Source organism: Dasypus novemcinctus, chromosome 2 (genome assembly GCF_030445035.2).
Source record: "Dasypus novemcinctus isolate mDasNov1 chromosome 2, mDasNov1.1.hap2, whole genome shotgun sequence".
Taxonomy (NCBI): Eukaryota; Metazoa; Chordata; class Mammalia; order Cingulata; family Dasypodidae; genus Dasypus; species Dasypus novemcinctus.
In genome coordinates this window covers 80221056-80247079 of record NC_080674.1, presented here as the reverse complement: position 1 = coordinate 80247079, position 26024 = coordinate 80221056, and the positions used below count along the sequence as shown (strand labels likewise).

The 26024-nt window shown below is 39.5% G+C and overlaps 1 protein-coding gene across 4 annotated transcripts in view; it reads left to right on the top strand.

Moving 5' to 3' along the window:
- ARSB (arylsulfatase B) overlaps window positions 1–26024 on the top strand; it is a 344495-nt gene that overhangs the window by 101121 nt on the left and 217350 nt on the right. For all 4 annotated transcript variants that reach the window (XM_058275266.2, XM_058275258.2, XM_004449669.4 and 1 more), the window contains one exon: window positions 13345–13415. In XM_058275266.2, coding sequence (XP_058131249.1) covers window positions 13345–13415 — 71 coding nt within the window. The remainder of the gene's footprint in view (window positions 1–13344; window positions 13416–26024) is intronic.

The following is a 26024-nucleotide window of genomic DNA, read 5'->3' as shown; positions in this document are numbered from 1 at the left end:
AGGCTGGCATCACCTGGCACCAGAGAGGGGGTAGGGGAGGGGCTAGCAAAGACACCACAAGGTTTTCTTACCTTTTTTTTTTTTTTAAAGATTTATTTATTTATTTATTTATTTCTCTCCCCTTCTTCCCCCTGCCCCAGTTGTCTGTTCTCTGTGTCTATTTGCTGAGTATTCTTTGTCCGCTTCTGTTGTTGTCAGTGGCACGGGAATCTGTGTTTCTTTTTGTTGTGTCATCTTGTTGTGTCAGCTCTCCGTGTGTGCGGCGCTATTCCTGGGCAGGCTGCACTTTCTTTCGTGCTGGGCCGCTCTCCTTACGGGGTGCACTCCTTGTATGTGGGGCTCCCCTGAGCGGGGACTCCCCTGCATGGCAGGGCACTCCTTACGTGCATCAGCACTGTGTGTGGGCCAGCTCCACACGGGTCAAGGAGGCCCAGGGTTTGAACCGCGGACCTCTCATGTGGTAGACGGGTGCCCTAACCACTGGGCCAAGTCCGCTTCCCATTCTCTTACCATTTTAAAAGCTGCCTTTTATTGATTCAGTGCTTGCCCAGTTACTGCAACTCTCTAACTTTTTTTGTTAGTGGTTCAAACATTCTGTGGGGGAACGGCACCCCGGAGTATCTTACGCCACCATCTTGGTAGACCAAAAGTCACTCTGTATGAATTTTAAGGAGCATGGATGGAGAAATTTAAGTTCAGATGACCACTATTATTTCATGAAAACCTGGAAACAAGTGTTTTCAGGTTTTTGCTCCACTTTAAGAAAGACAGTATTAGAAATGTAGTTGAAGCATTATAGATATGGTTTATGATATAAAGATGGTAGGCAACTCCATTCTGTGACTTTGCATCTAAAGACTGGTAAGTGACCATACCTAATATATGTATATGTTTCAGTTTTTAAGATAAAGCAAAATATTTAAAGAATGACCTATTATTTTTTAATTTCCTACTTTACCAACATTTCTGGTTGAAGGGCTTCTACCTATGCCCACAGTATATAGTGCTCATAAGGTTGTTATAGAAATTTTTGTTTGGTGGTTTTCCATTCCAGGAGTCTATACATCATGCCTAATTTGTTTTATTTGCTCCCATGTTAATCCTGTGTTTTACTACCTCCATGGCCATAGAGAGGGAAGCAATTAGGGATGGAGGAGTTAGGGTCTGACTGGCTAGCTCTGAAGAGAGTTAATGGGAGACTATTGTCCATTTTTGTTTAGTGCAACCCCTGTGTCTTATAGCTAGAGGTAGAAAAAGTGAATCCATCTTTTTCTGCTTTATTTGGGATCAGGTTTAGATTCTTATGGTAGAATCCAAGAATATGTTGTTAATCTCTTCTGCATTGGATTTAGTGAAAATCCCTTCGAGACTTTGGCATCTGGTGTTCTCTTCAGTTTCCAATGCTGTTGCCAGGTTTTCATCTTTTTGTAACTCTTCATGGGTATTATAATGGAAATTGGGGAAAAAGGCATATTAGGCCCTGCTGCTTTGCTCTGATACTAACCCAGAAATCCTACCAATTATTTTTTAGTAATGAGTAGCAAAAGATTAGATTCAGGGTATCATTCAGTGTTGTTTTTTTTTTAAAATAATATTGATAATTTCTTGGATATTGTACTTTAAAAGTGTAATACACCTCCTCAATAAAAATGTACATGAAAAAGTCTTTTTCATATGTATAACTCCATATCAAATGAATTCAACTTACATATTTCCTCACCAAATTTAGTCAAAATTTTATAATTTCCATGCCTAAACTGTTTATTCATGGTAATGTTTGCATGTTAAAATGTCCTTTCAAGAAGCATGGAATTTACACAAACCCAATATCACCCACATCTACATAATGAATAAATTAAGTCTTCCAATGAATTCTACTAGTATAGTGGTTAAAAATGTGCACTCTATGGTTAGATCTGGTTCAAATTCTGTTTCTCCCATTTTTTTATTTGTGTGATCTTGAGCAAGTTACTTAATGTCTCTAAGCATCAATTTCCTTGTCTGTAAAATATAATAGTAGTACCTACCCCATAGGCATTTTCAAGGATTTAGTGTAAGAATATATATAAAGTACTTAGCACAGGGTTTAGAAAATAGGAAGAGCTCAGTAAATGAAAGTGAAGATGATAATGATGATAATGCTAACAAAGGGTTAACAGACTGGAAGTTACCCCAAGGATGTCTCTTAAATTATTTAATCAATAACTTTTTTTCTCAAAATTTCTCCATTATATATTCCATGGCTATTTTTGTTTCTGAAATTTTGATATTGCCTCCCAGGGTGTGTCTTTTTTATGACAGATGGTCAACAGCTAGTGGTAAAAGAAGTGTGGAATGTAATTGCATTTCATTTATTTATGGGGAATGTTTTACTGCCCCACCCTTCAAATAGATGGAAAATGAAAGTTAAAAACTGGAAACTCTATTTATAAATGGACAGTACTGTGATCTCAGTGTCTGAAACTGTAGACTTTTAGAAAATATTTATAGTTTATTGGAAACTACTCACTGACCAGTATGTCCTTTCCTTAAAAAAAAAATCTAGAAAATGTGAAACTTGGTGTAAATTAAAAATTGAATGCTGAAATCTCATCAGGGACAATTGACTATATAATACCACTTGTCTTAATTTGCCAGAGTTGCTTTGACAAATACCACCCAATGGGCTGGCTTAAGTGACAAGCATTTGTTTTCTCACGGTTCTGAAGGCTAGAAGTCGAAAATCAAGCCATCGGCAAAGCCATGCTTTGCCAGCATTCTGGTATTGGGGGTCTTCTGTCATATGACAGCCTCTCTCTCCTCTCTGGCTTCTTATGACTTCTGGCTGTTACTGACAAATGGCTTCTTCTGAATTATGGCTTTTACCTGACTGTGTCTGGATTTCCTCTCTCCATAAGGCCCCCATCGTACAGATTAATACCAGCCCTGATTATTTGACCTCCTCTTGTCTAATAATAAGATCTTCAGAGGTTCTATTTACAAACAGGTCCTGAAGAACATAGATTAAGATTTGAACATGTCTTTTGTGGAGGGCATGATTCAATCTCAACAACCTTAATCTAAGACTTTAATAGAAGATGGAGAAAAATGATTAACTCTTTCGTTAGTAGAAGGCATTTTGCTGTAACTAGAGATATTTGCTGATAGAAGCTTAAAAATAAACTAAATGAGTGGAAACAACACATTCCAGGAGACAGTGAGACCATGTCTACATTTTAGTAAGGAGGCAATTTTTTTTAAGATTTATTTTTTAATTTATTTCTCTTCCCCTTTCCCCCATTGTGTGCTCTCTGTGTCTATTCGCTGTGTGTTCTTCTGTGTCTGCTTGCATTCTTCTAGCCACATCAGGAATCTGCATTTCTTTTTTTGTTGCATCATCTTGCTACGTCAGCTCTCCGTGTGTGCAGTGCCACACCTGGGCAGGCTGCGCTTTTTTTGTGTCGGGCAGCTCTCCTTGCAGGGCCCACTCCTTGTGCATGAGGTTCCCCTATATGGGGGACACCCCTACGTGGCATGGCACTCCTTCCACGCATCAGCACTGCACATGGGCTAGCTTACCACATGGGTCAGGAGGCCCTGGGTTTGAACCCTGAACCTCCCTTATGGTAGACAGATGCTCTATAAGTTGAGCCAAATCTGCTTTCCAGTAAGGAGGCAACTTAGCCCAGTAGTTAGGAGTGAGAATTCAGGAGCCAGTCTGCCTGAGTTCCAAACCTGGCCCCATCATCTGCTCAACCATGAAATCTTATAAATCTTTTAGTCACTCTGTGCCACAATTGTGTCTACCTCATAGTATTGAGGATTCAATGACAGGTCATAGCACACGTAAAGCATTTTGAATAGTATGTGGCACATAATAAATGCCCTATAAAGACAGGCTACTATTATTCAAATATGTCTGGCCAAAACAAACAAATGAAACAAAATAACTCTAGTTAGGTGAGATATGGACATGGGTGAAACATGTCCATTTCACTGTTCTAGAGATAGGTCTCTATCATTAAGTGGTCAGTGGTGAATGAAATGATTCAGTTCTTTTTCATTACATAATTCTTTTTTTTACAGATTTTTTTTTTATTTCTCTCCCCTTCCACCCCCCACCCCGGTTGTCTGTTCTCTGTGTCTATTTGCTGTGTGTTCTTCTTTATCTGCTTCTGTTGTTGTCAGCGACACGGGAATCTGTGTTTCATTTTGCTTTGTTGCATCATCTTGTTGTGTTAGCTCTCCGTGTGTGTGGCACCATTCCTGGGCAGGCTGAACTTTCTTTCGCGCTGGGTGGCTCTCCTTATGGGGCACACTCCTTGCGTGTGGGGCTCGCCTACACGGGGGACACCCCTGCGTGGCCGGGCACTCCTTGTGCTCATCAGCACTGCGCATGGGCCAGCTCCACACGGGTCAAGGAGGCCCGGGGTTTGAACCGTGGACCTCCCATGTGGTAGATGGATGCCCTAACCACTGGGCCAAGTCTGCCACCCAAACATAATTCTTTACTCACTGCTATAGCCATTACTGTACACTAGTGGAGGTGTATGAGGGATATGATGCAGTGTGCCATAGATGTCTACCTTAAAGAAATTAATTAGAGAGCTCCACTTTGTCCCTATCAGCCTGGAACCCAAATATTTGCTGTCATCAAAACTCCCATTGCTTTGATTCAGTGAAACTAGTGCATTTAATGAAGTTGTATGATAATTGAAAAATCATTTTCTGTGAACATCATCACTAATTATTCAGAGATTCAAATTTTACAAGTGGAATCATCAGTCTGATGAAGATGGTAGTGTTTATACAGCTAAACTATACCATGTGCTTAAACAAGAAAAAATTAGAAAAATTCCTAGGTCATATACTGAAATATAATTGTTTTATTTGCTTGGCAAATATGGCATGACTTAGCCAGATATGACATATAATTTTCTAAAAAGATACTATAACAAGGGAGAGAACATCACACAATGTCTTAGAAATTAAAGTTACAGCTACCCTAGCATATTCTGTAAGGGAAACCTTGCCAGCAAAAAGAATGGATAGTAAAATTAATGATCCATTGTATTTACGTATTACACTGAATACATTGTTTTCACCTGGGAAATTCAAAAATTATTTAGTCAAATCCCAGAACAACTAAATCTGTGTCTTAGGTAATAGCCTTGAATCTGTGCTTATGTGCTTTCCATCTGCAGAGTCAGCATTCCATAGTCTGTAATAAAAGAGCTACTTTTTTTGGTAGGCTACCATTTTATTCATCATTTACTGTATCCCAGGTACAACATAAGTTACCTCAGTTAATTCTCACAATAACCCTGTAAGGCAGGTACTGTATCCACATTCCACTAATGAGCAAAGTAAGGTTCAAGGGTACATAGCCAGTAATTTGTCGAGTTGAGATGCAAATTCTCAAAGTCAACACTCCTCAAGACTATTCTGTACTGCTTACAAGAGAGTGAGGCCTTCAGAATTCATTAGAAGGAAGACCATACACTATTGAAGCTACTGACATTGCCCACTTCATGATGTGGTTGATTTATTGCATGAAAATGAAACTTTGGGACAGTATAAGATAAAAAAGAGTCATATTTGTAGCATTAACTATGAATGGTTATATATGTTGTTATATATAAAAGATAGAAATTAACATGTATTGTAGTATAGCAATAATCGAGGTCACTGTTTATTCTACAAGATTACATTGATCACATAGTTGATATTGCTGAAAACTGTATTATGAACATACAACACACACTTGTTTTTTCTCCATCCCACTTTGGGATGTACTCTTACCAAAGTACTCTTACCAAGAGTACTTTTACCAAAAGTAGGAAAAATTGTGTCACAATCTAAAACTTGTGTTTAAGGTACTTATGTTTAAATACAGGAATATATTAAAGGGCATGGTTGTAGGAAGTTAGTAGATTTCTGGTTGTACTTTCTGAGGAACCAAGACTCCCTTACAAGGGGATACCACTATTATATATGGGCACAGTTCATATATGTTCTACAGGAAAAAAATAAAGAATTTAGAACATCAAATGTGATAACCTCACATGGAAAGACTCAAGAGCATTGGTTCTCAATCTTAGCTGTAAAGTTTTTTTTCCTTTTTTTTTTAACTTTTTAATTGAAGTTTATCATTCATATATGAGTATACATAAATAATAAGTATATAGTAAAAGTTCTGAACTTATAAAACATACATGCTTATCATTATACATGGCTCCCAAACAGCAACAATCTTGGTGTATGTTAAAATCAGTTTGCATTTTTGACAAGGACACCAAGATAATTCAACAGGGAAAGAATTTTCATTTCAACAGGTGGTGCTGGGACAACTGGATATCCACAGGCAAAAGAATGAAGTTGGGCTCCTACCTCATGCAATATGCAAAAATTAACCTAGGGAAGCAAACTTGGCCCAGTGGTTAGGGCGTCCATCTACCATATGGGAGGTCTGTGGTTCAAACCCCGGGCCTCCTTGACCTGTGTGGAGCTGGCCCACCTGCAGTGCTGATGCGCGCAAGGAGTGCCCTGCCACGCAGGGGTGTCCCCCACGTAGGGGAACCGCAAGGAGTGTGCCCCATAAGGAGAGCCACCCAGCGCGAAAGAAAGTTCAGCCTGCCCAAGAATGGCGCCGCACACACGGAGAGCTGACATGACAAGATGATGCAACAAAAAAAGAAACACAGATTCCTGTGCTGCTGACAACAACAGAAGTGAACAAAGAAGAACACGCAGCAAATAGACACAGAGAACAGACAACTGGGGTGGGGGGGAAGGGGAGAGAAATAAATAAAATAAATAAATCTTAAAAAAAAAAAATTAACCTAAAGTAGATTATAGACCTAAATGTAGGAACTAAAACTTTAAAACACTTAGAAGAAAACAGAAATAAATCTTTGTGACCTTGGGTTAGGCAATAGTTTCTTTGATACAGTACCAAAGTATAAGCAGCAGAAGGAAAAAAGATAAACTGGACTACATCACAAATAATAGTTTTTGTCCTTCAATGTACACCATCAAGAAAGTGAAAAGACAACCCAAAGAATGTGAGAAAATATTTTCAAACCTTATATCTGATAAGGGATTTGCATTTAGAAAATATAAATAACTCTTGCAACTCAATACTAAAAAGGCAAATAATTCAGTTTAAAAAAAAAAAACAGGCAAGGTATCTGAACATTTCTCCAAGGAAGATATACATATGGCCAGCAAGCACATGAAAAAACCCTTAATATTTTCATTAGGGAAGTACAAATCAAAACTACAATGAGATACCATTTCATATCTATTAGGATGGCTATAATCAAAAGCTAAATCTTAAAAAAAAAAGTTAAAAAAAAATGGGAAGCGGATGTGGCTCAACTGATAGAGCGTCTGCCTGCCATATAGGAGATCCAGGGTTCAAACCCAGGGCCTCCTGACCTATGTGATGAGCTGGCCCACACACAGTGCTGCTGTGTGCAAGGAGTGCTGTGCCACGCGGGGGATGGGGAGCCCCATGTGCAAGGAGTGCACCCCACAAGGAGAGACATCCCATTGAAAAAAAACGCGCAGCCTGCCCAGGAGTGGTGCTGCACACATAGAGAGCTGATGCAGCAAGATGACACAACAAAAAAAGACACACAGATTCCCGTTGCCACTGACAAGAATGCAAACAGACATAGAAGAACACACAGCGAATGGACACAGAGAGCAGAAATGGGGGGGGCGAGGGGGATGGGGAGAGAAATAAGTTAAAAAATAATAATAATAAATCTTTTTTAAAATGTGTTTAAAAAAAGGACAATAAAAATTGTTGACAAGGATGTGGAGAAATTGGAATTTTCTCTATTGCCAGTGGAAATGTAAAATGGTGCCACTACTTTGGAAAACAGTTTAGCAGTTCCTCAAAAACTTAATCATAGAATTACCATACTATCCAGTAATTATAGTCCTGTGTATATATGCAAAACAAATGAAAACATATCCACATAAAAATTTATACATTAATCTTCATAGCAGCATTATTCATAATAGCCCGAATGTGGAAACAACCCAAATGCCCATTTATTGATGAATGGATAAAGAAAATGTGATACATATCCAGAAATATATAGCAATTAAAGGAATCTTATTCAACAATTAAAAAGAAGTACTGACACAGCCTGCAACGTGGATCAACCTTGAAAATGTTACACTAAGCGAAAGAAGTATAGCATATTATCTGATTCCATTTATATGAAATGCGCAGAACAGACAAATCTATAGAAATAAAAATAGGTTAGTGGTTGCCTAGGGCTATGAGGGTAAGGGCATGGAGGGAAGTGGAGTGACTGCTAAGGTGCACAGGGTTTCTTTTAGTGGGGACAACCTATTCTAAAATTAGGCTGTGGTGATGGCTGTGCAACCATATGAATATACTGAAAAACATTCAATTGTTCACCTTACACGGGTGAATTGTATGGTTTGTAAATTATATCTCAATAAATACGATTTTTTAAAATCAGAGAGCTTAACCCCAGACCAACTAAATCAGTCTCTAGGGGAGGAAGCCGGGCATCCGTACTTTTTAAAGCCCCTGTGATTGCATTGCATCGTGCAGCCAAGGTTGAGAGCCATTGCCATAGAATTTCCTCCAATCTAAATGTTTTTCTAATTGTGCAGAAAGACTGTCGGAGGCTTCCTCAAACCTTGCTAGTCAAAATGTGGTCCTCAGCCCAGGAGCATCAGCATCACCTGGGAACCCATTAGAAAGGCAGAACCTTGGGCTGCATCCAACTCTCTAAGTCAAAAACGACATTTTAACAAGATCCCAAGATGATTCATATGTATATTAAAGTTTGAGTCCCACCAGCCTCATTCTCCCTGTGAACTCTTGCAGGTGACCTGAGTAGACCTGAGTCTCCTGTCCCTGTTCCAGCATCAACATACTGTGCCCCTGTCTCTACTGAAATTAACCTTATTATAAGGTTTTGGTGCCTTCTTGAATTGGTATATATGTGTGTTTATGTATGTGTGTGTATTAATTATTTTAGTGGATCTGTGCTAATGATTTAATGTGTGATAACTAATGGAGACCTGCAGTCCTCTCCTCTCTCTTCCTCTCTCCATCCTTCCCCTTGCAGGCTGTAAGGTCCTGCATCCTTTACGGAAACCCAAATAACTCTCTCATTGGTAGGACTTGAGAACCTCATGGCCCTAACTCCATTCCTGTTTCTTCTACCTTTTGGTAAAGGCCACTGTGTTCTTAAGCACAGAAGGAAATTTCTAGATTCCTGAGAAGGAAATTACATGATTAATTATGTGATAGTTAATAACTGCGTAGAATACAATTGAATTCCAAAAACTGGCAAATGCACATTGTAGTCATGGAGAGTTTTCCTGACTTTAAACTCCTAGGACTCTGTAAAATCTGAGTTTCTTCTTGTTTCACTTTTAAGCTTTGTTCATGTGAGCTCTGAAATTTCCACAAAGTACACATATACTTCATTTTAGAATCTTACTTTATTTCTTGATTACCGTAGTAATACATATTAGTTGTAAATCCACTGTAAAAAGTGAAAATCCTCTGTCATCTCACTCCACCCATCCTGCCACTCTAGTTAACATTTAATCATAATATTTTCCCATATTTCCATTATTACTATCTCCCTTCCCTTGTATGTATACACCTTTGAAAAATCCACTTGAAGATGTTTCTAAAATCCATCATTTTACAAAGGATTGACACCAGGGAATTGATACATAAGCTTGTCTAGGGGTATACATAAGCTTGTCTAGGGGTATTTCATATTTTGAGGTGAGGGCAATCCCAAATTTATGATATCTTATTTGGTTCTCTTAAATGTTCATTTGATTTTCTTGTTTTATTTAATGACTTGGAATTATTAAGGATGTTTTGGCTTTTGTTTTAATCATTTACCACATATTGTGTTTTCTTGGCCCATATCTTTAATCACATCCTTATCAAAATATTCTGATTAGTTCATTTCAAAAAGCAGTATCAGAATATACTTAAGATAGTTTTGGGTTTGTTTTTTTGGCTCCTATTTGCATCATGATGTTTTGCCTCTGAGGATTTTTTCCAAGAAATAATTAGCCACTGGGATTATCCACAACTATGGTGTTAAAAATATCATCTCATCTTAATAACCCTTATTTGAAAATACATGTGGTTTTTCTGAGTAACAGAGAAGTGAAATAAATGTATAAAATATAGGTATACTCTCTCTCAAGTTATTAAAAAAGATCCTTTATTTAATTGTGCCTAATATTTTTGGATATTTCAGTGAACTCTGCTATTAAAGATGAGTGGTTATGTATTAATATATTGGCCCTACATTTTTATTCTTCCCCAAACTCTAGTTCCTGGTATTCTGGACTGGTTGACAGTAACCAAGACATGCCAGTAGTTAAAGTGCCCTCAGGAAGAAAATGAGAAAGGCTCTGGGAGATGTGCCCTCCCCCTGCAGTACTGCCTCTGCTGCACCCAGAACCAGAGGCCCCCCTGAGTGTGTCTCTTCCACTCTCGCTAGTTAGTGTGCTTGGTGGAATAGAGAGGGACAAAGAAATCCTATAAGATATTAACATTAAATGTATTCCATTTAAAGGACTGTCTTTTCAACTTTTTAAAATTTTATTTTATTTTACTTATTTCCCCTCCCCCACCTTGCAGCTTGTTTTTGCTGTCTGCTCTCTGTGTCCATTTGCTGTGTGTTCTTCTGTGTCTGCTTGTCTCCCTTTGTTGTGTCATCTGGCTGCATCAGCTCTCCACACAGTCATGGGGCTGTCAGCTCTCCATGTGGGCGTGGGCCAGCCTGCCTTCACAAGGAGGCCCCGGGATGCGAACCCAGGCCTCCCATATGATAGACGGGAGCCCAACTGATTGAGCCACAGCCACTTCCCCCTTCCCACTTTTTAATGTTAAATTTATCTTTATTTTATGAAGTAATAGTGAAAGTAGTTGAAGTTTTCTTGGTTTTTAGAATATTTGTTTGCTTGTTTATGTTTGCCAACTGCAACCCAATTTTTATTTTTTATTTTTTATTTATTTTTCATTTAAAATTTTTAAAATTTTACTGGTTCTTGAAATCCCAAACCATTACATAGACAACTAGTTGTGAGTTTGGGGTAGGGACACTAGGCTACCTGAAAGCATGTCCTTCTGGTTATATCAAGAGCCTTACTGGATATTCAGATGTGTGCAAACTTTTAGTACTTAGCTGAACAGCTTTTAATTTATCAAGTAATCCTCAGGACTCTCCCAATGAATCAAATTACTTTTTTTTTTTAATATTTTTTTTCACTTTTTTATTTTTATTTTTTAAAGATTTATTTATTTATTTAATTCCCCCCCTCCTCTGGTTCTCTGTTCTCTGTGTCTATTTGCTGCATCTTGTTTCTTTGTCCGCTTCTGTTGTCGTCAGCGGCACGGGAAGTGTAGGCGGTGCCATTCCTGGGCAGGCTGCACTTTGTTTCGCGCTGGGCGGCTCTCCCCACGGGTACACTCCTTGTGCATGGGGCTCCCCTATGCAGGGGACACCCCTGCGTGGCGCGGCACTCTTTGCGCTCATCAGCACTGCACATGGGCCAGCTCCACACGGGTCAAGGAGGCCCGGGGTTTGAACCGCGGACCTCCCATGTGGTAGACGGACGCCCTAACCACTGGGCCAAGTCTGTTTCCCACTTTTTTATTTTTAAAATATCCTTCAATTACATAAATGTTACAGAGAATATATAGGGATTCCCATATGCCCCGCTCCCCACACCTTTGACATTTTCCCACATTAGCAACATCTTTCATCAATATAGTACACTCATTGCAATTGATAAACACATTTAGACCATTGCCACTAAACAAGGATTATAGTTTACATTGTAGTTTACACTCTCTCCCTTTCAACTCTGTAGGTTATGGCTGGGTATATAATGACCTGTATCTGTCATTGTACTGTCATTCAGGATGATTCCCAGGTCCCGAAAATGCCCCCTTATTATACCTTTTTCTCCCTCTCCGTAACCACAGGATATCCATGGGTCACTGTCTCCACAACAGTGGTAATTCTTCCATTGCTAGGAGCACAATAAGACTATAGTAGAATACTAGTAAGTTTATTTTAGTCCATAGTCAGTTTCCCAATCCTGAGGACTCTGGGATGGTGATGCCCACTCCACCATTATTTGAGGAGGGCTTTGATCTTTCATCTGATGATGTGGCTCTCTAGTTTGCAGTTGTAGGCTCTCTCGGTTCCTTGGTATGTTTTTTGTCCATCATCTCCTCCCTGATAGTTGTTCTGGGTGAGTCCATTGAACTGGAGAGTGGGTGTTGCAACTCCATTGAAATTCAGGACTCAGTTGGCACATGGACAGTCCAAAGATTTAAGTCTCTTAGATGTATACCTACCAACTGTAGTACAAATTATAGGTTTGTATAGAAGGACAGAAGAGTCATGCATAGGGAAACCACTGCTGAATCTAACTCTGTCACACTGGGGAGCATAAATACCAATGAAATTACTCTTGACAACCAATTCCACAAGGCTGAGTCTGTACGAGTAAAATAACCTGGATACTTCATGCATCACCCACATACATCTGGTGGTGCTCATGGTCCCAGTGTTTTAAGAACCCATCCTGTGAGGCTTAGAACCCGACCCTGCCAACAACGTACTATGAACCTTCCTCATTTGTAACATGATGGGGTTGGACTAAGTCTTTTCCAAGTTTCTTTTCAACACTAATATTCAGCACTTGTGTTTCAGCACTAGTGTAGTTTGGCATTGTAATTACATGTATACTTTTAAAAAAGGTTAACGAGATCTAGATATTTCACATTCATTCATACTAAATCCAAATTTCATTGTTCAGATTTAAGTATGTTTCCTTATCAATCCATAAAAGACATTAATTTTTCTGATGTAGGCCAGTTTTTAAAAAGTGTATTGATCTATAATATTGGTGCCAGCTTTATGGCGGATGTTCTTTCCCCATTTCCTTGTGAATGTTCAGTGTGAAGGCAGCTGTCACTACAGGATGACTTGGTTTCTCATTTCTCTAATGTAAAGAATGATCATGTTTAAATACAGCCTTATTGTTTAGAGGCAAGGGTCACTGGACTCTTTTTTTTTTTTAAATCAGTATACGCTTGATATTTTCAATTTTATATAAATGTTTAGTCATTATTACTATGTAGACAAATGATGATTACTTGAAAATGTACCAACCACAGATTGTGGGACCTCTTAACTCAGGACAAAGTTGTTAACTGGCAGATCTGTTTTTCCTACAAGTACAAGGAAAGGAAGTATTAAAATAACTTGTACCCACTTGAGAGAGGAAATTAATGTTTCCTAACAAATTCTTTTCTAGTGAAGGAAGCCCGTCCCCGAGGATGGAGCTGCTGCATAACATCGACCCAAATTTTATAGACTCCTCGCCTTGTGAGTACCCAGTTCATTGCCGCTCAATCTCTTTGTTCATAAAGGTGGTTTTATTACCTAGTCTGTCTCTATCCTAGCTTTCTTTTTTTTTACTTGAGTTGCTATAAAGGTAAATAGTTGTCCCCAGTTCATGTTCTACTAATCTCATTGTGGCTTTGGTGCCAGAAGAGCCAGTGTGCTGTGAAAGAAGCATCAGGTTATAAACCAAGAAGGTAAATTCTGTTCTTGGTTGTGCTGCTTACCAGCTCTATGACCTTTAAGTTATTTCACTCTCTGTGCCTCAGTTAAGCCATTTATAAAATGAGGAGAAGCCAGGGGATCTCTGAGGCTCCTTGTTATAAGATGCCGTGTCATTGTTGTCCTGTACTTACCTGACTGTATACGAGCCCTCTCCCAGAAAACCCCCGGTCACATATGCCAGCATCAGGTTCCAGAATGGTGCGAGCCTCTGAGGGGCTGACCAGCACCTGCTCAGTCTCACTGATGTGCTCCTGGAAGTAGTTCAGCCTGACTCTCCCTGCTGCCTAAATTATACCCAAAGGGAGCCCCATGAATTCCTTCAAGAAAAGGACCATCTAGTGTTCTCAGATCCCAACAGGTTGTAATATTCTGCAGGGGCAGAGCTGTGGCCTTAAAATCCCTAGCACAGTGGGTTTGGGCCTGGAAAACCCAGCTATTAGGTCCTTTGCCCAGGTTCCATCATAACAGCTCATCTAGAAACTGTCTTCAGAAAATATTGCTCTTGCATTCCCTATACTCACATCCCCTCCTTTCTAAACAGACTCCTACCCTCTTAGTTCAGGCTCTCCTTACATCTTTTTTTTTCCTCAAAGTAACACATGGCTTTATTTATAGTGGCAGGGGGCAAACATGAATAAAGCTTTAAGTCAATGTATTTCACACTAATTCCATTTCTTAAGGGCTTGAGACATGGAAAAGAACTTAACAAAAATAACAGAATCATCATCTGTGGATTCTTCTTTGTTATGAAAGAAATTAACTATTCACACTAAAGACCAAAATGGGAAATGAACATAATCTTGCAATTCTGGAATGCAGAATTAAACTTATGGTAAGAGATTCTTAAATTTTCAGAGTGGAAAAAGAAAAGAGAAAAGAAAATTTGAGAATCATTTAGGACAGTATTTCTCAAATTTAACTCCTTCCACAGACATATTCTTGGGGGACAGAGCTGCAAGATTTCAATTTTTTAATTTTACATTTTAATTTTGATTGATAACCTAAATAAAATTAATACGCACTAATTCAGGATTACCTGGACAGGCATTTTATACTGTGACATGATTGCAGCATTGGTACTTGTGTCTCTGACCCCTGTGGTACCAAGTGAAGACTAACAGTGCTTAACTTTTCATGCAGAGTTTCTCAACGTGGGTCCTTAAATGTTTCATGGAATTGTTGAACAATTCCCGTGAGAACTCTAAGTGGTCAAAGTTGAGAACACTGGCTCAGGGCCATGATTCTCAATATGGGGTAAGGTGGAGTGAAAATGGAGAAAGGAGATATGCATTGAGTTTGAAAAAGCACATTTAAGAAGCTATTAATTTCACAATGCAAACTCTAGAAAGTCGAGCTCAGCAAAATAATTTTGGTTGATGGGTAGTACCAAAGAACAAATATAAGTTCATCATGGGAGGCCTGGATTAAACATAGAGGAGTGCTGGCACATGGAGAATAGCCAGTAAGAAAAACTTGTAAAAAAAGAGAACATCTTTTGGGTCAATGGATAATCCTAAACCAGAGAATGTCATGGTTTTTCGGAGCTCAGAAGGCCAATTCAGAAGAAACCCAACATGGTCCATCAATCTTTGCAGCCCCATAGTGTAGGAAAAGTTGGTCTATTTTTTAATATTAATCTAAAAGAAGAAAAGCTTTTTTTTTAACCCTGAAATTCCAGTCGCCCTATTATTATCTTTAGGAAGTTAATGCATTTCAGAATTTAAGTAAACATTTGCTATAAGAAACACCAAGAAGCAGTGATCGTTGGTGATGCCATCCGGTTCCCGAGGGAACATCACTGAGGTTTGCTCTGTAATTAATATTTTAGAGTGGCAGTTTTCCGTAGCTGGGTCTCCAGTTCCCCACTCTTCTGCATATTTATTAGATCAGAACATCCACCTATACAGTCTTTTCTGATAAAGACCCGAGGTACCATTCTTGGCCCTCTGAGCTGTTGGAAATAACCTTGAATTGTGTTTGTGACACTGGTGTCGTGAAAATGACAAATTTCAAAGGCCCTTGCTTGAAGAGCATTTGCCTGAGGATCTGTTGGGTCTTTCTGCAGTAAGGACAAGTGGAATTGATGAACACAACCACCTTCCCAGGGTGGATTTGGTATTCACAAATTCTTGAGCCATGCTGACAGGCAGCTATCTCTCCAGACTCCTCAATTGCGAATATTGCTCTGGGTGTAAAACCTTTCCTTACTTCTTTGTCCTGTCCAGTCTGTGCTACCTCCAACCCCCAGCTCAACATTTTTAGAGCATCATGTTGGTGATGACATTTCCTTGCTCAGAGATCTATAGTGGCTCCTCTTGCCCACAGTAATTCTGAATGTGTCACTGGGCATTCAAGCCCACATCACCTAACTACTCCTTGCCATGCTCTTGCTCTACTAGATATTTGCCATTTCTAAGCATGCAGATCATTCATATTTATTTCTTGAATATCCCTTTGCCTATGCCTGAAACACCTCTTTCCTGCCTCTCCACAATTTCTCTCATCCCTTCAGACTTAGCCCAAATGTCCCTCCTCTGTGAGTACTTTCTAGAAACCCCAGAAGAAGCAACCATTCCTTCCTCTGCATATCCCTTTGATAGCATTCATCAAGTTGTAGTTCCTCATGTACTTGCCTATATTTCCTGCTAAGCTGAGAACTCTTGGGGTTGTATGTCTTATTTACCATTTTATCCTCATCAGTTAACAGAAATGCTTAGTATTTGGTAGGCATCCAGTAATGTTACTTGATGGGTGAATGGACAATTGGAGGAGAGTTAGAATGAAATCAAGACCAAGGTGAAAGCATTAGGTCTGAAAATAAAGGGCCCTAAGACAGAAAGGAATGGTTACATTATGGAGAAATTTTGATTTCTATTGGAGTAAACTTATGCCAGTGAGAGGGGCAAAAGTGGGTAGGGCTGGGAACTGAGGACTGTGAGACCAGTCTAGATTTGTGCTGTTCAGTGTGGTAGCCACTAGTCACATGCAGCTATTGTACACTTGAAGTGGGCTAATTGCCAATTGAGATATGCTCTAACTAAAAAATACATATCAGATTTTGAAAGCTTAGTACAAAAAATGTGAAAGTAATATATTTTATATTGATTACTTATTAAATGACAATTCTTAGGATATATATTAAATATCTTATTAGTATTAATTTCACCTGTTCTTTCTTACTTTTAAAATGTAGCTAATACAAAATTTAAAATTATATATGTTACTTGCATTATATTTCTATTGGTCTAGAAAGACTGTTCTAGAAGGTTCTAGGAAATGAGTTGTAAGAAAATGACAGACTCGCGATTAGTTACTATAAGGCTTAAATTTTTCTCTGCTCAGCACACCTAAGGGATAAGGCCCATTCCAGGCTCACCAGAGCAGTGATTCTTAACCAGGAGGTCACATCTGAATTTCCCAGGGTAGTCACTGGGGAATGAAGGTGAGGTAAGAAAACTTCTGAGAAGTTTAATGTATCACAAAACCCGATATAACCCAGGTCCAGAGGACATGCAGAATATCCTGTCCACATTATAAGAATTTTATGGCCCTCACATGAACATATAACCACGTTCACTGTTGTTCCACACAAATGGGTCATTCCCCATATCTGTGTGGAGATAGCGAAGTGCCACCCTACTCCTCATACATGGGCAATGCTCTGGACCTTTTCTGCCCAGTTGTTAAATTCGCTTCAGTCCACTGTGAGGCAGAGGTAAAACAAGGAGAGCCGTCATTGGTGAGCCAGTTCTTTTTTAGAATGAAGATACAAGTCATTTTCCTTTTCTGTGTAATTAATTTGTGGGAAAAAATGAAATCCAACTATTAAGAATATGTATTTATAGGTCAGCCAAGCCTGGAAATCATATTCATAGAATTGTACTATGAATATGTTCTAGACGCTTTTGTGGAATAAAATCAGAAAGCAGCCAATCTAGTGTGTAAATTAAAGATTGACAATTCTGTCACTGTTACCACAGAAGCATTTCTTTGGTTTCTAATTCCAGCACATCTCAAATTGTTTGTACTTACTTATAAGAGCAGATGGGATGCTCCATGTCCACCTTTCCAGAAGCTACTTCCTCAGTTTGCTCATTGGTGAAGTGAAGAAATTTAAATAAGTGATCTTTAAGGTCCCTTCCAAATTCAGCCTTCTGGGAGTCTCTATATAAATAGGACCTGAAAGGAGAAAAGCTGCTTATTCACTTCTCTTCTCTTGTACCTACTAGAAAGTGTGCACTTGTTAATGAGCTGTAATGTAGCCAAACACATGGCGGTAAAGAGATGAATGCAAGTGAAAATATTGGAACATTATAAGCACAAGAGTAATTTAAATGATTATACAATATTATTACTGCATCCCACCTGCCTATCTGATCCCTGTTCTAAAATATTACAGTATCAGTCTGCTTTTCCACCTGCTTTCTCTTTTTTAGTAGACCATCATGTCCCCCACCATGAATCATCTGAGTAGGTGTGAGATGTCTCCCAGGGAAGCCCTGCCTTTCCCCCAGAGGCTGGCCTCTTGGATTTTAGAGGCCACCACTCTTACACCTAGTGGTATAGGCACTTTCAGAGACGCTGCCTACTGGGGGAGTAAGGATTTTTTTCACAGTCATATACCCTTGGTAGGTGTGGCTTGGGTGTCAGTAAAAGTACCTCCAAAAGACTGGCATGCACACTCACAAAACAGAAGTCAGAGGTTTCCCATAGACCGGGGATTCATCATTCTTCAGTAAAGCATAAAGCATCTCAAAGAAGCCTAGAAACTCTGGGAAGGCAGGATCTCTATCTTTTTCACTTACTGCTGTATCCTCAGTGCATAGCACAGAGCCTACCATCATAGTAAGTTCTCAATAAATACTTAAGTATGAACAGAACAGGCTAGAAAGTCATTTTTTATTCCCTCAATCTTTCCTGAGCCTACAAGTGCCTCCAGATGGCAGTTCACACTTTCCTCTTAAACCCTGAACCTACATCCCACATCTCATGCTTAAATAAAAACAATTTAATGGTCACAAGCCACTTTTTGCTTTTTAACTGGCATCATTACAGATGTTTGAAACGTTTATTTGGTTTGTAAATGTCCACCCTTACCACTCCCCTGCATATGAAGATACCAGCCATTTTCATTTCTTTTCCCCAGACCTCCATGAAACAAGACTATATATTTATAAACCCTTGCCTCTGTTCTTGGCTCACCCTCTTCTCCCCTTCATATCTGGGGCTCTGCCTCGTCTTGCTGTTCTCTTTGTCTTTGGTCCCTGCTCCTGCCTTCCTGGGAAGTTCCCTTCTCCATTGTTTCATCCGTCACTGGTGGTCTCAGTGCCCAAAATCTGGCACCACTTTTGTCACCCCATGGCCCCCATAGCCAGTGTCATCAGATGTGTGGGCTGTAATTGCTTTCCTGTTGCCTTGAGAAAACTTTGTATTCATGTATGGAGGCTTTGTTCTGAGGTAACCTTGGAAATTTCTTGGTGTCTGTTAAGATAATACTTCTTTCTTTTCCTTCCATCCCTTCTAAGAATAGATCCTAAGAATTATTTATTCACCCATGTCTTTAAAATTGTTCTTTTTAGAAGACCGACCTAGATTTTAAGTCTTCTTCCAGGGGTTCATGGTGAGCAGTGGAGGAGACCTGTGAGAGAGATTGAGAGTGGGATAAGGACTATTAATATTTAAGCTTATTTATGGGAAAGCCTGGAAACATCCAAAGTGGGAGGGAACAGCCACGATTCCAAGTTAGGACCAGAGATCCTTTACCCCTATATGGTTCTGAGGAGAGCTCTAGCTCTAAATGCCACGATTTCCCTAAATTCTACCCAGCATGGCTCAGACCATGAAGAGAAATTATTTCAAAAGCACGAGAGAAAATATATATACCCATCCTGCAGATCCCAGGCTTGGCCCTTGTGGTCCTGAGGTGATGATCCCACATCATCTGAGATCACAACTCACCCTGGAAAACCAGACACAGTATTCTATGAATCTTTAGGATTCTCATGTATATCCAACTGTGTAAAATACATATACACTTAACACATATGCACACACAAAATACACAGATTCTTTTGTTTATAGATGAGGGGTATAGTAGTCAGCTGAAAGGGTGCTGATGCAAAGTATTTATCTGGAGTAGAAGCTTACAGTCACAAGGCCCTAAACAGTTCAACTCAAGGTACCATAAGAGGTATGTTCTTACCCAAAGTCTGTTGCCATGCGTTGAAGCAAGATGGTGAGCAATGTCTGCAAGGGTTCAGCCTTCCTTCTTCCCCTTAAGGCTCCAAGGTCCCAGCCTCTTCCCATCTCAGCTGTAGGCTGGGATAAGGCTAGTCTCTTTCTAGGCTCAGCTGCTCTGCTCTTTCCACAAAGCCAGCTTCAAACTAACAGGCAAATGACTCGGCTCTCTCCCCGGGGCTTCAGCAACAAAAACTCAACTCTCTCCTCAGCCTTGTCATTTTCTGTGAGTGTCTGCCCACCAAGGGGGCAGGGACTCAGCATCCTACTGATGTGGCCAAATCAAAGGCCTAATCTTAATTTAATTCAGTGAAACCTCTGAATTTAATGCAATGAAAGGGTATCATGCACAGAAAACAGACCACTTTACAAACATTTCTTTTTGGAATTCATCAATATCTAACTGCCAAAAGGGGAATGGCAGATGTTAGCATTTTCAGCACTACCGAAGGCCAGTTCTTCAAAGTCATCCTGTACAGCTTTACCATTTCACTTAAAGGGCCTCTTCTCTTTAATGGTTATAATGAGATGTTATTTCTGCCATGATTATAGAGTGAAAGAACAATCTCCCCTCCCTCTCCTCTCTCACACACATTGCTGTGGTAGAATTGCCAAATCTGTACTTGGGATCCAAGAGTTATCCAGCTTTGAATGCTTGTTGCTGCTCCCTGTTTCCTCTTTAGAGCAATGTTAAAATCCATTTCCAGATATTATATTGCTGTTCCAGAGATTATTTAGTAAATACTGACTGCCCACAATGTCCTAGGTGCTGTTTCAGGTACTAGAGATAAGTTAGGCTTTAGCTTTTGTTAGAAAATGGCCTGGAAGAGGGTATTGGCACACCCTCCCACTCCCCTGCTTGTAGGCTGTCCGTGGTTCCCGACTGCCCAGAGTCAAGTGCAGACTCCTGAAGCCACTTCCCATGGCCTCCGCCTTTCAGCTGAAACGACCTTTCAGCACTGTGCTGTGCCCTCCCACAGCCACCCTCCTTTTCCTTTGTTTCTCTGCCCCTCTTTTGGGGCCTAGCTCACATCTCTACTCCTATACAAAGCTCTCCCTGATCCTCCCAAACTTGAATCCTTTGAGGACACTGAGCTCTTGCTCCCCTAGGTTACAATTATTTATATCCATGTGTGTAGCAGTTTGATATTATTTATCAATTCCAAAGATATTGGATTGTGTTTGTAAACAGTTCTGTTCCTCTGGGCATATTAGATTGCATTAGATTCAGAAGTTTCAATTTTACTTTATTAGATCAAATTGACCATGTCATTAGGGCATCCAGCGTTGAGTCCCCACACTTTGTTGGAGATGAAACAGATCCTCACATGGAAATAAATACATGGAGATGGAGAAGACAGAGAGTTTCATTTTGGACGCTGGACCCTCGGGGAGAGAGCCAAGCCATTCACCTGATAGTTTGCAGCTGAAGAGACTAGCGGCCTGAATAGCTGAGAAAACCCAGAAAGAAACAAGCCCCAGGGAGAGAGACAGCCTTATCCTAACCTACAGCTGAGATCGGAAGGAGCTGGGACCACGCAGCCTTAAGAGGAAGAGGAAGGCTGAACCCTTGCAGAGACCAGCGCCATCTTGCTCCAAAACATGGCAACAGACTTAGATGAGGGAAGTAAATTACACTTTATGGTCTTGTGACTATAAGCTTCTACCCCAAACAAATACCTTTTATAAAAGCCAACAGATTTCTGGTGCTTTGCATAAACACCCCTTTTGGCTAATACAATGTGTTTTCCCCTTCCAGAGCCATAAGCTCCAAGGAGGGCAAGATTTCATCTTATATCTCTCTCAATACCTTAGGTTATATATAGGAGATTTAAATATGTTGAATGAATGCATGCTAATAAGTTAGTAATTTAAGGTGTTTATCATCAACTGATTTATGATTAGAATAAATCTAGCAAGAGCAGTAATATCATACATTATTTTCAAAGTTCTTTCATTTATTTTTGGGTGTATTTGAGGAGTAGCAACACAGAGGCAGCTTTCTGTCTTTTATCCTGAAATTAGATTTGAGCAGAATAAAATGACTTAGACAGGGTACCTGTGGCCCACCAGCTACAGATTGCTCCTCACTACATAGAGTGCCAGGAAGTAGGTGGCACCTTAGCAGTTGGTACATCCACCCTCTTCGTAATCCAGATAAAGGAACTGCAACACTGGACCAGGCACAGCTTGTGAAATAACAAAATTAGAACTTGTGACTCTCCAGGTCCAGGGCTCACACATAATTGCATCTTACTGATTTCAAGGGTCTCTCTGCTTTCTGCTCTATAATTGTTTTATGGGAAAAGGGAATCCAGATCTTAGTTATAATCACCTCACTTAAATAATGTCATATTGATGGAGCATTATACATTTAAATTGAGGCCTAGAAAAAAATAGATTAAGTAGTGACACCAGCCTTGCAGGTTTCATGTATAATCTGAGTCTATTGAATGGTAATGGCTTCTGTTTGTAAAAATAGTTTTGGAAGCCCTGTCAGACCTTGTAGTAATTAGCTTTGAGGGTGGTGGTGGGAGCAGGGAATCAGGCTGGGAAAGTATAACCTAATGGAGCATACATCGTTTGGGGAGTCAGAAAGATCTAGGTTTGAATACCAACTTTGCCTTATTTCCTGTCAGCCTGAGGGCAAATTTTTTAAGTTATCTGTTTCATCACCTATAAATGGGGGGAAATTATATTACTCTCCTGTAGATATGTCCAAACAATTACGAACATTTATATTTTGGTTTTTGGGATTGTGGAGGGAGCTTCACTTTTTATTTTATATATTTCTGCAGTTTTAATGTTTAGTAATGAGTACATATTGCTTCCACAATCAGGAAGAAAGCCATAAAAGTCAGAAGTACCAGAATAACTTAGTAAATTCAAGTTGTTTCTTGTAGACAAGCTCTGGAACCATGAGATGACTGAACACTGATTCATGAAATCACATATGTTCTCTGCAGCCTGATACCAGGTTCTTCTTATTTGCCCTATGGCCCATACCTGTTTCTAGAGACTGGTCCACCTCTGCTTTGAGGTTTTGTGGACCCATGTAACTGGAGACATGCCAGACAAAGATGTCATGAATACAAGTAGACATTTTAGATTTGGTAGTAAATCTCAAGTTCATATCTAAGGACTTTTTTGCTTCATATATCAGTTGGACTTTAAAATTGGAGCCTTTTATTTATTTTTTTAAAAGGTGTATTTTTATAAAAATAGCTCCAAGGGTAATTGTGAGACATCTGCTGGGTTCTTAGAAAGAGATCTTGGCTACTCTGCTGGACAGTGCTTCCTGTGCCCACATGCCTGTACTGGGTCAGAGAAGTTAGCATATGCCAATGTTTGTCCCCACCTGGGCTGACACCTGACTTCATTGGCTGCAGATCCTTTCTCTTTATCTAACATGAGTTCATTGTAAATCTTGTCACCAAGTTAGCAGAAATCCACGTCATCTCTAGCTGCCAATATTTGTCTTTAGCAGCTCGTCCAACTTTCCTTGGTGTGACTTGGTACCTACTCTCATAAAAGACCCAAAACACAGATAACATTTCTCCTTTTTAATTCTCAAAGACTTTTATTCTACCGCCTCCACTTTGGGAGTACTAAAACTTGTTTGGAACTGTGGTCTTTTTGATGCCAAAGGCAGTCCCACAAGCCCCATATTCCACTTCACACAGTACATCTCAAGTAACACACATCAAACCTGGACCGTTAACACTTGGTACTGGCGTATTGGCTTTCATCCTGAGAAAATAAATAAACCAAACCAAATCCACAGCACTTTAAAAACACTAATTAATCCTCACCACAGACCTTGATGACAAATCCCACTGCCCCAATTTTATGTTTGGAGAAATCAGGGTCAGCGACATTTTTAAGGCTTCCCAGGGCCAGATAACAGAACCTGACTAGCAGGACCTGAGCTTGGTCTAGTTCAGTCCCTGAGGGTACAGGCATTTGACAGATGGCTTCTGAATCCTCTTTTGTATAACACTGTGGTTACTTGCCCCTAACCCCATTTCCACATCAGCTTTTGTTTTTTCCCAGGGTTCTGATGATGCCAAACCCTCTGGTTTCCAAGTGACCACTTATTTATTTGCTTACTTTCATTCTGGGAGACTGGAAATTTTAGCCACAGCTTTAAAAGGTAGTCTTTTAATTCTAGTTTATTAAAAGGTTCATGCTGATTTTAATATTCAACACAAAGAAGACTATTCTCTAAATAGTCCTTTTCAATGTCAGTTCTGCCCATCTCACCCTTCATATTGGTGCCTTCTTTGTACCCAAAACTGTTAAAGATTTTGTGGTGTCCAAACTCCCTTTATCTCCCCCACTGTAGACCAGATGTCCTCCTACCTCAATTTCCTACCTTACAGTATATAAGGATATATATATATACATCTTCCTTGAAATAGTCAATCATAAAATTCTGGAGAAACATAAAACCTCATAAAATATTATGGGACATATCTACTGGAATTAAAATGTAACACATATATTTTGTAAATATTTACAAATCTGTCAGATTTTTTAGAGGCTTTAGGGTGCTTATTATAAGGTATTTATGTATAAGGTTTTTAAACTTCTTTTTAAAATTTTTCTAAGAAGTGAGATGTAACACTGACTAAATGGCCAGCTTTAACTAACCCATAATGTAGATGTTAGTGACCTGGCATTTATAGACTGAGATATGTTACCTCTGGTAAAAAAGAAATCATACTTGGTATTGGCAGTCTTTTTAATTTTAGCTATGCTAGTAGTTATATAACAATATATCATTGTTGTTTTATTTTGCCTGTTGGTAAATATTTGAAAACAGCTGCTTCTTATATTTTGTACAGTTTTCTAGTTGTTTACAGCATCTAATGGTAACTTTGTAGGGTAAATAATCATAAGGTCACAACTTGTTCCTTCAAAAGTCTTTAGACATTAATTATAGTCTTTGGCCTCTTGTTGCCAAAAAGTAATCTCAGTCTAGTCTGACTTCTTTGCTTTGGAGATATCCAGTTTTTCTCCCCCTGCCTGAATAATTATAACCTTCTATCTTTAGCACTGTTAACTTAAAAAAAAACAAACTCACCAGTGTGGATTTATTTCATCAGGTTTTCCTCATGCATAATAAGTACTGCACAATTTAAGTTCTTCATCATGGAAAAATTTTATTCTGATATATCTTTGAATTTTATCTCTGTTAAATCTCTTCTGGTATATTTATCAGAATGACCACTTACATTGTCTTTTTTTTTTTTAAGATTTATTTTTTATTTATTTCTCCCCACCCCCCCACCCCCACCCCATTGTCTGCTCTCTGTGTTCATTCGCTGTGTGTATTCTTCTTTGTCCACTTGGATTCTTGTCAGCGGCACCGGGAATCTGTGTCTCTTTTTGTTGTGTCATCTTGCTGCATCAGCTCTCTGTGTGTGCAGTGCCACTCCTGGGCAGGCTGCGCTTGTTTAGCGCTGGGCGGCTTTCCTTACAGGGTGCACTCCTTGCACATGGGGCTCCCCTATGCAGGGAACACCCCTGCATGGCAGAGCACTCCTTGTGTGTATCAGCACTGCGCTTGGGCCAGCTCACCACACAGGTCAGGAGGCCCTTGGTTTGAACCCTGGACCTCCCATGTGGTAGGCAGACACTCTATCAGTTGAGCCAAATCTGCTTCCCTCCATTGTCTTTCATATATATGTTCTTTCACTTGTCATTTTTATCTCTTTGCCCTTTCCCCTGTATTCTCAGATGAGTTCCATTTCACTGATTTGATTTTTTTTTTAATCTGCTTATCTTTAATGCTTCCAGTGACATTTCAAAATATAGTATGGCAAATCTATTTCCTCACTGCCTTTTTATAAGCCTTCCAGCTCTTTTTTTAAAATTCTGTTCTGAGAGGCTTGTGGGAAGATGGTAGATTAGGGAGCTCCAGGACTCAGTCCTTCCACCAAAACAACTATTACATAGGAAGGATCTGTCTGAAACAACTGAAATCCTGGAAGCACTTAAAACAGTGATCTTAAAAATACTCAAGGAGATAAGGAAAAATACAGAGAAACAAGTAAAGGATATCAGAAAAACAATGAGTGAGTAATATGAGTCTTAGTTAAGAGAGAAATTTTTAAAAGAAACCGAACA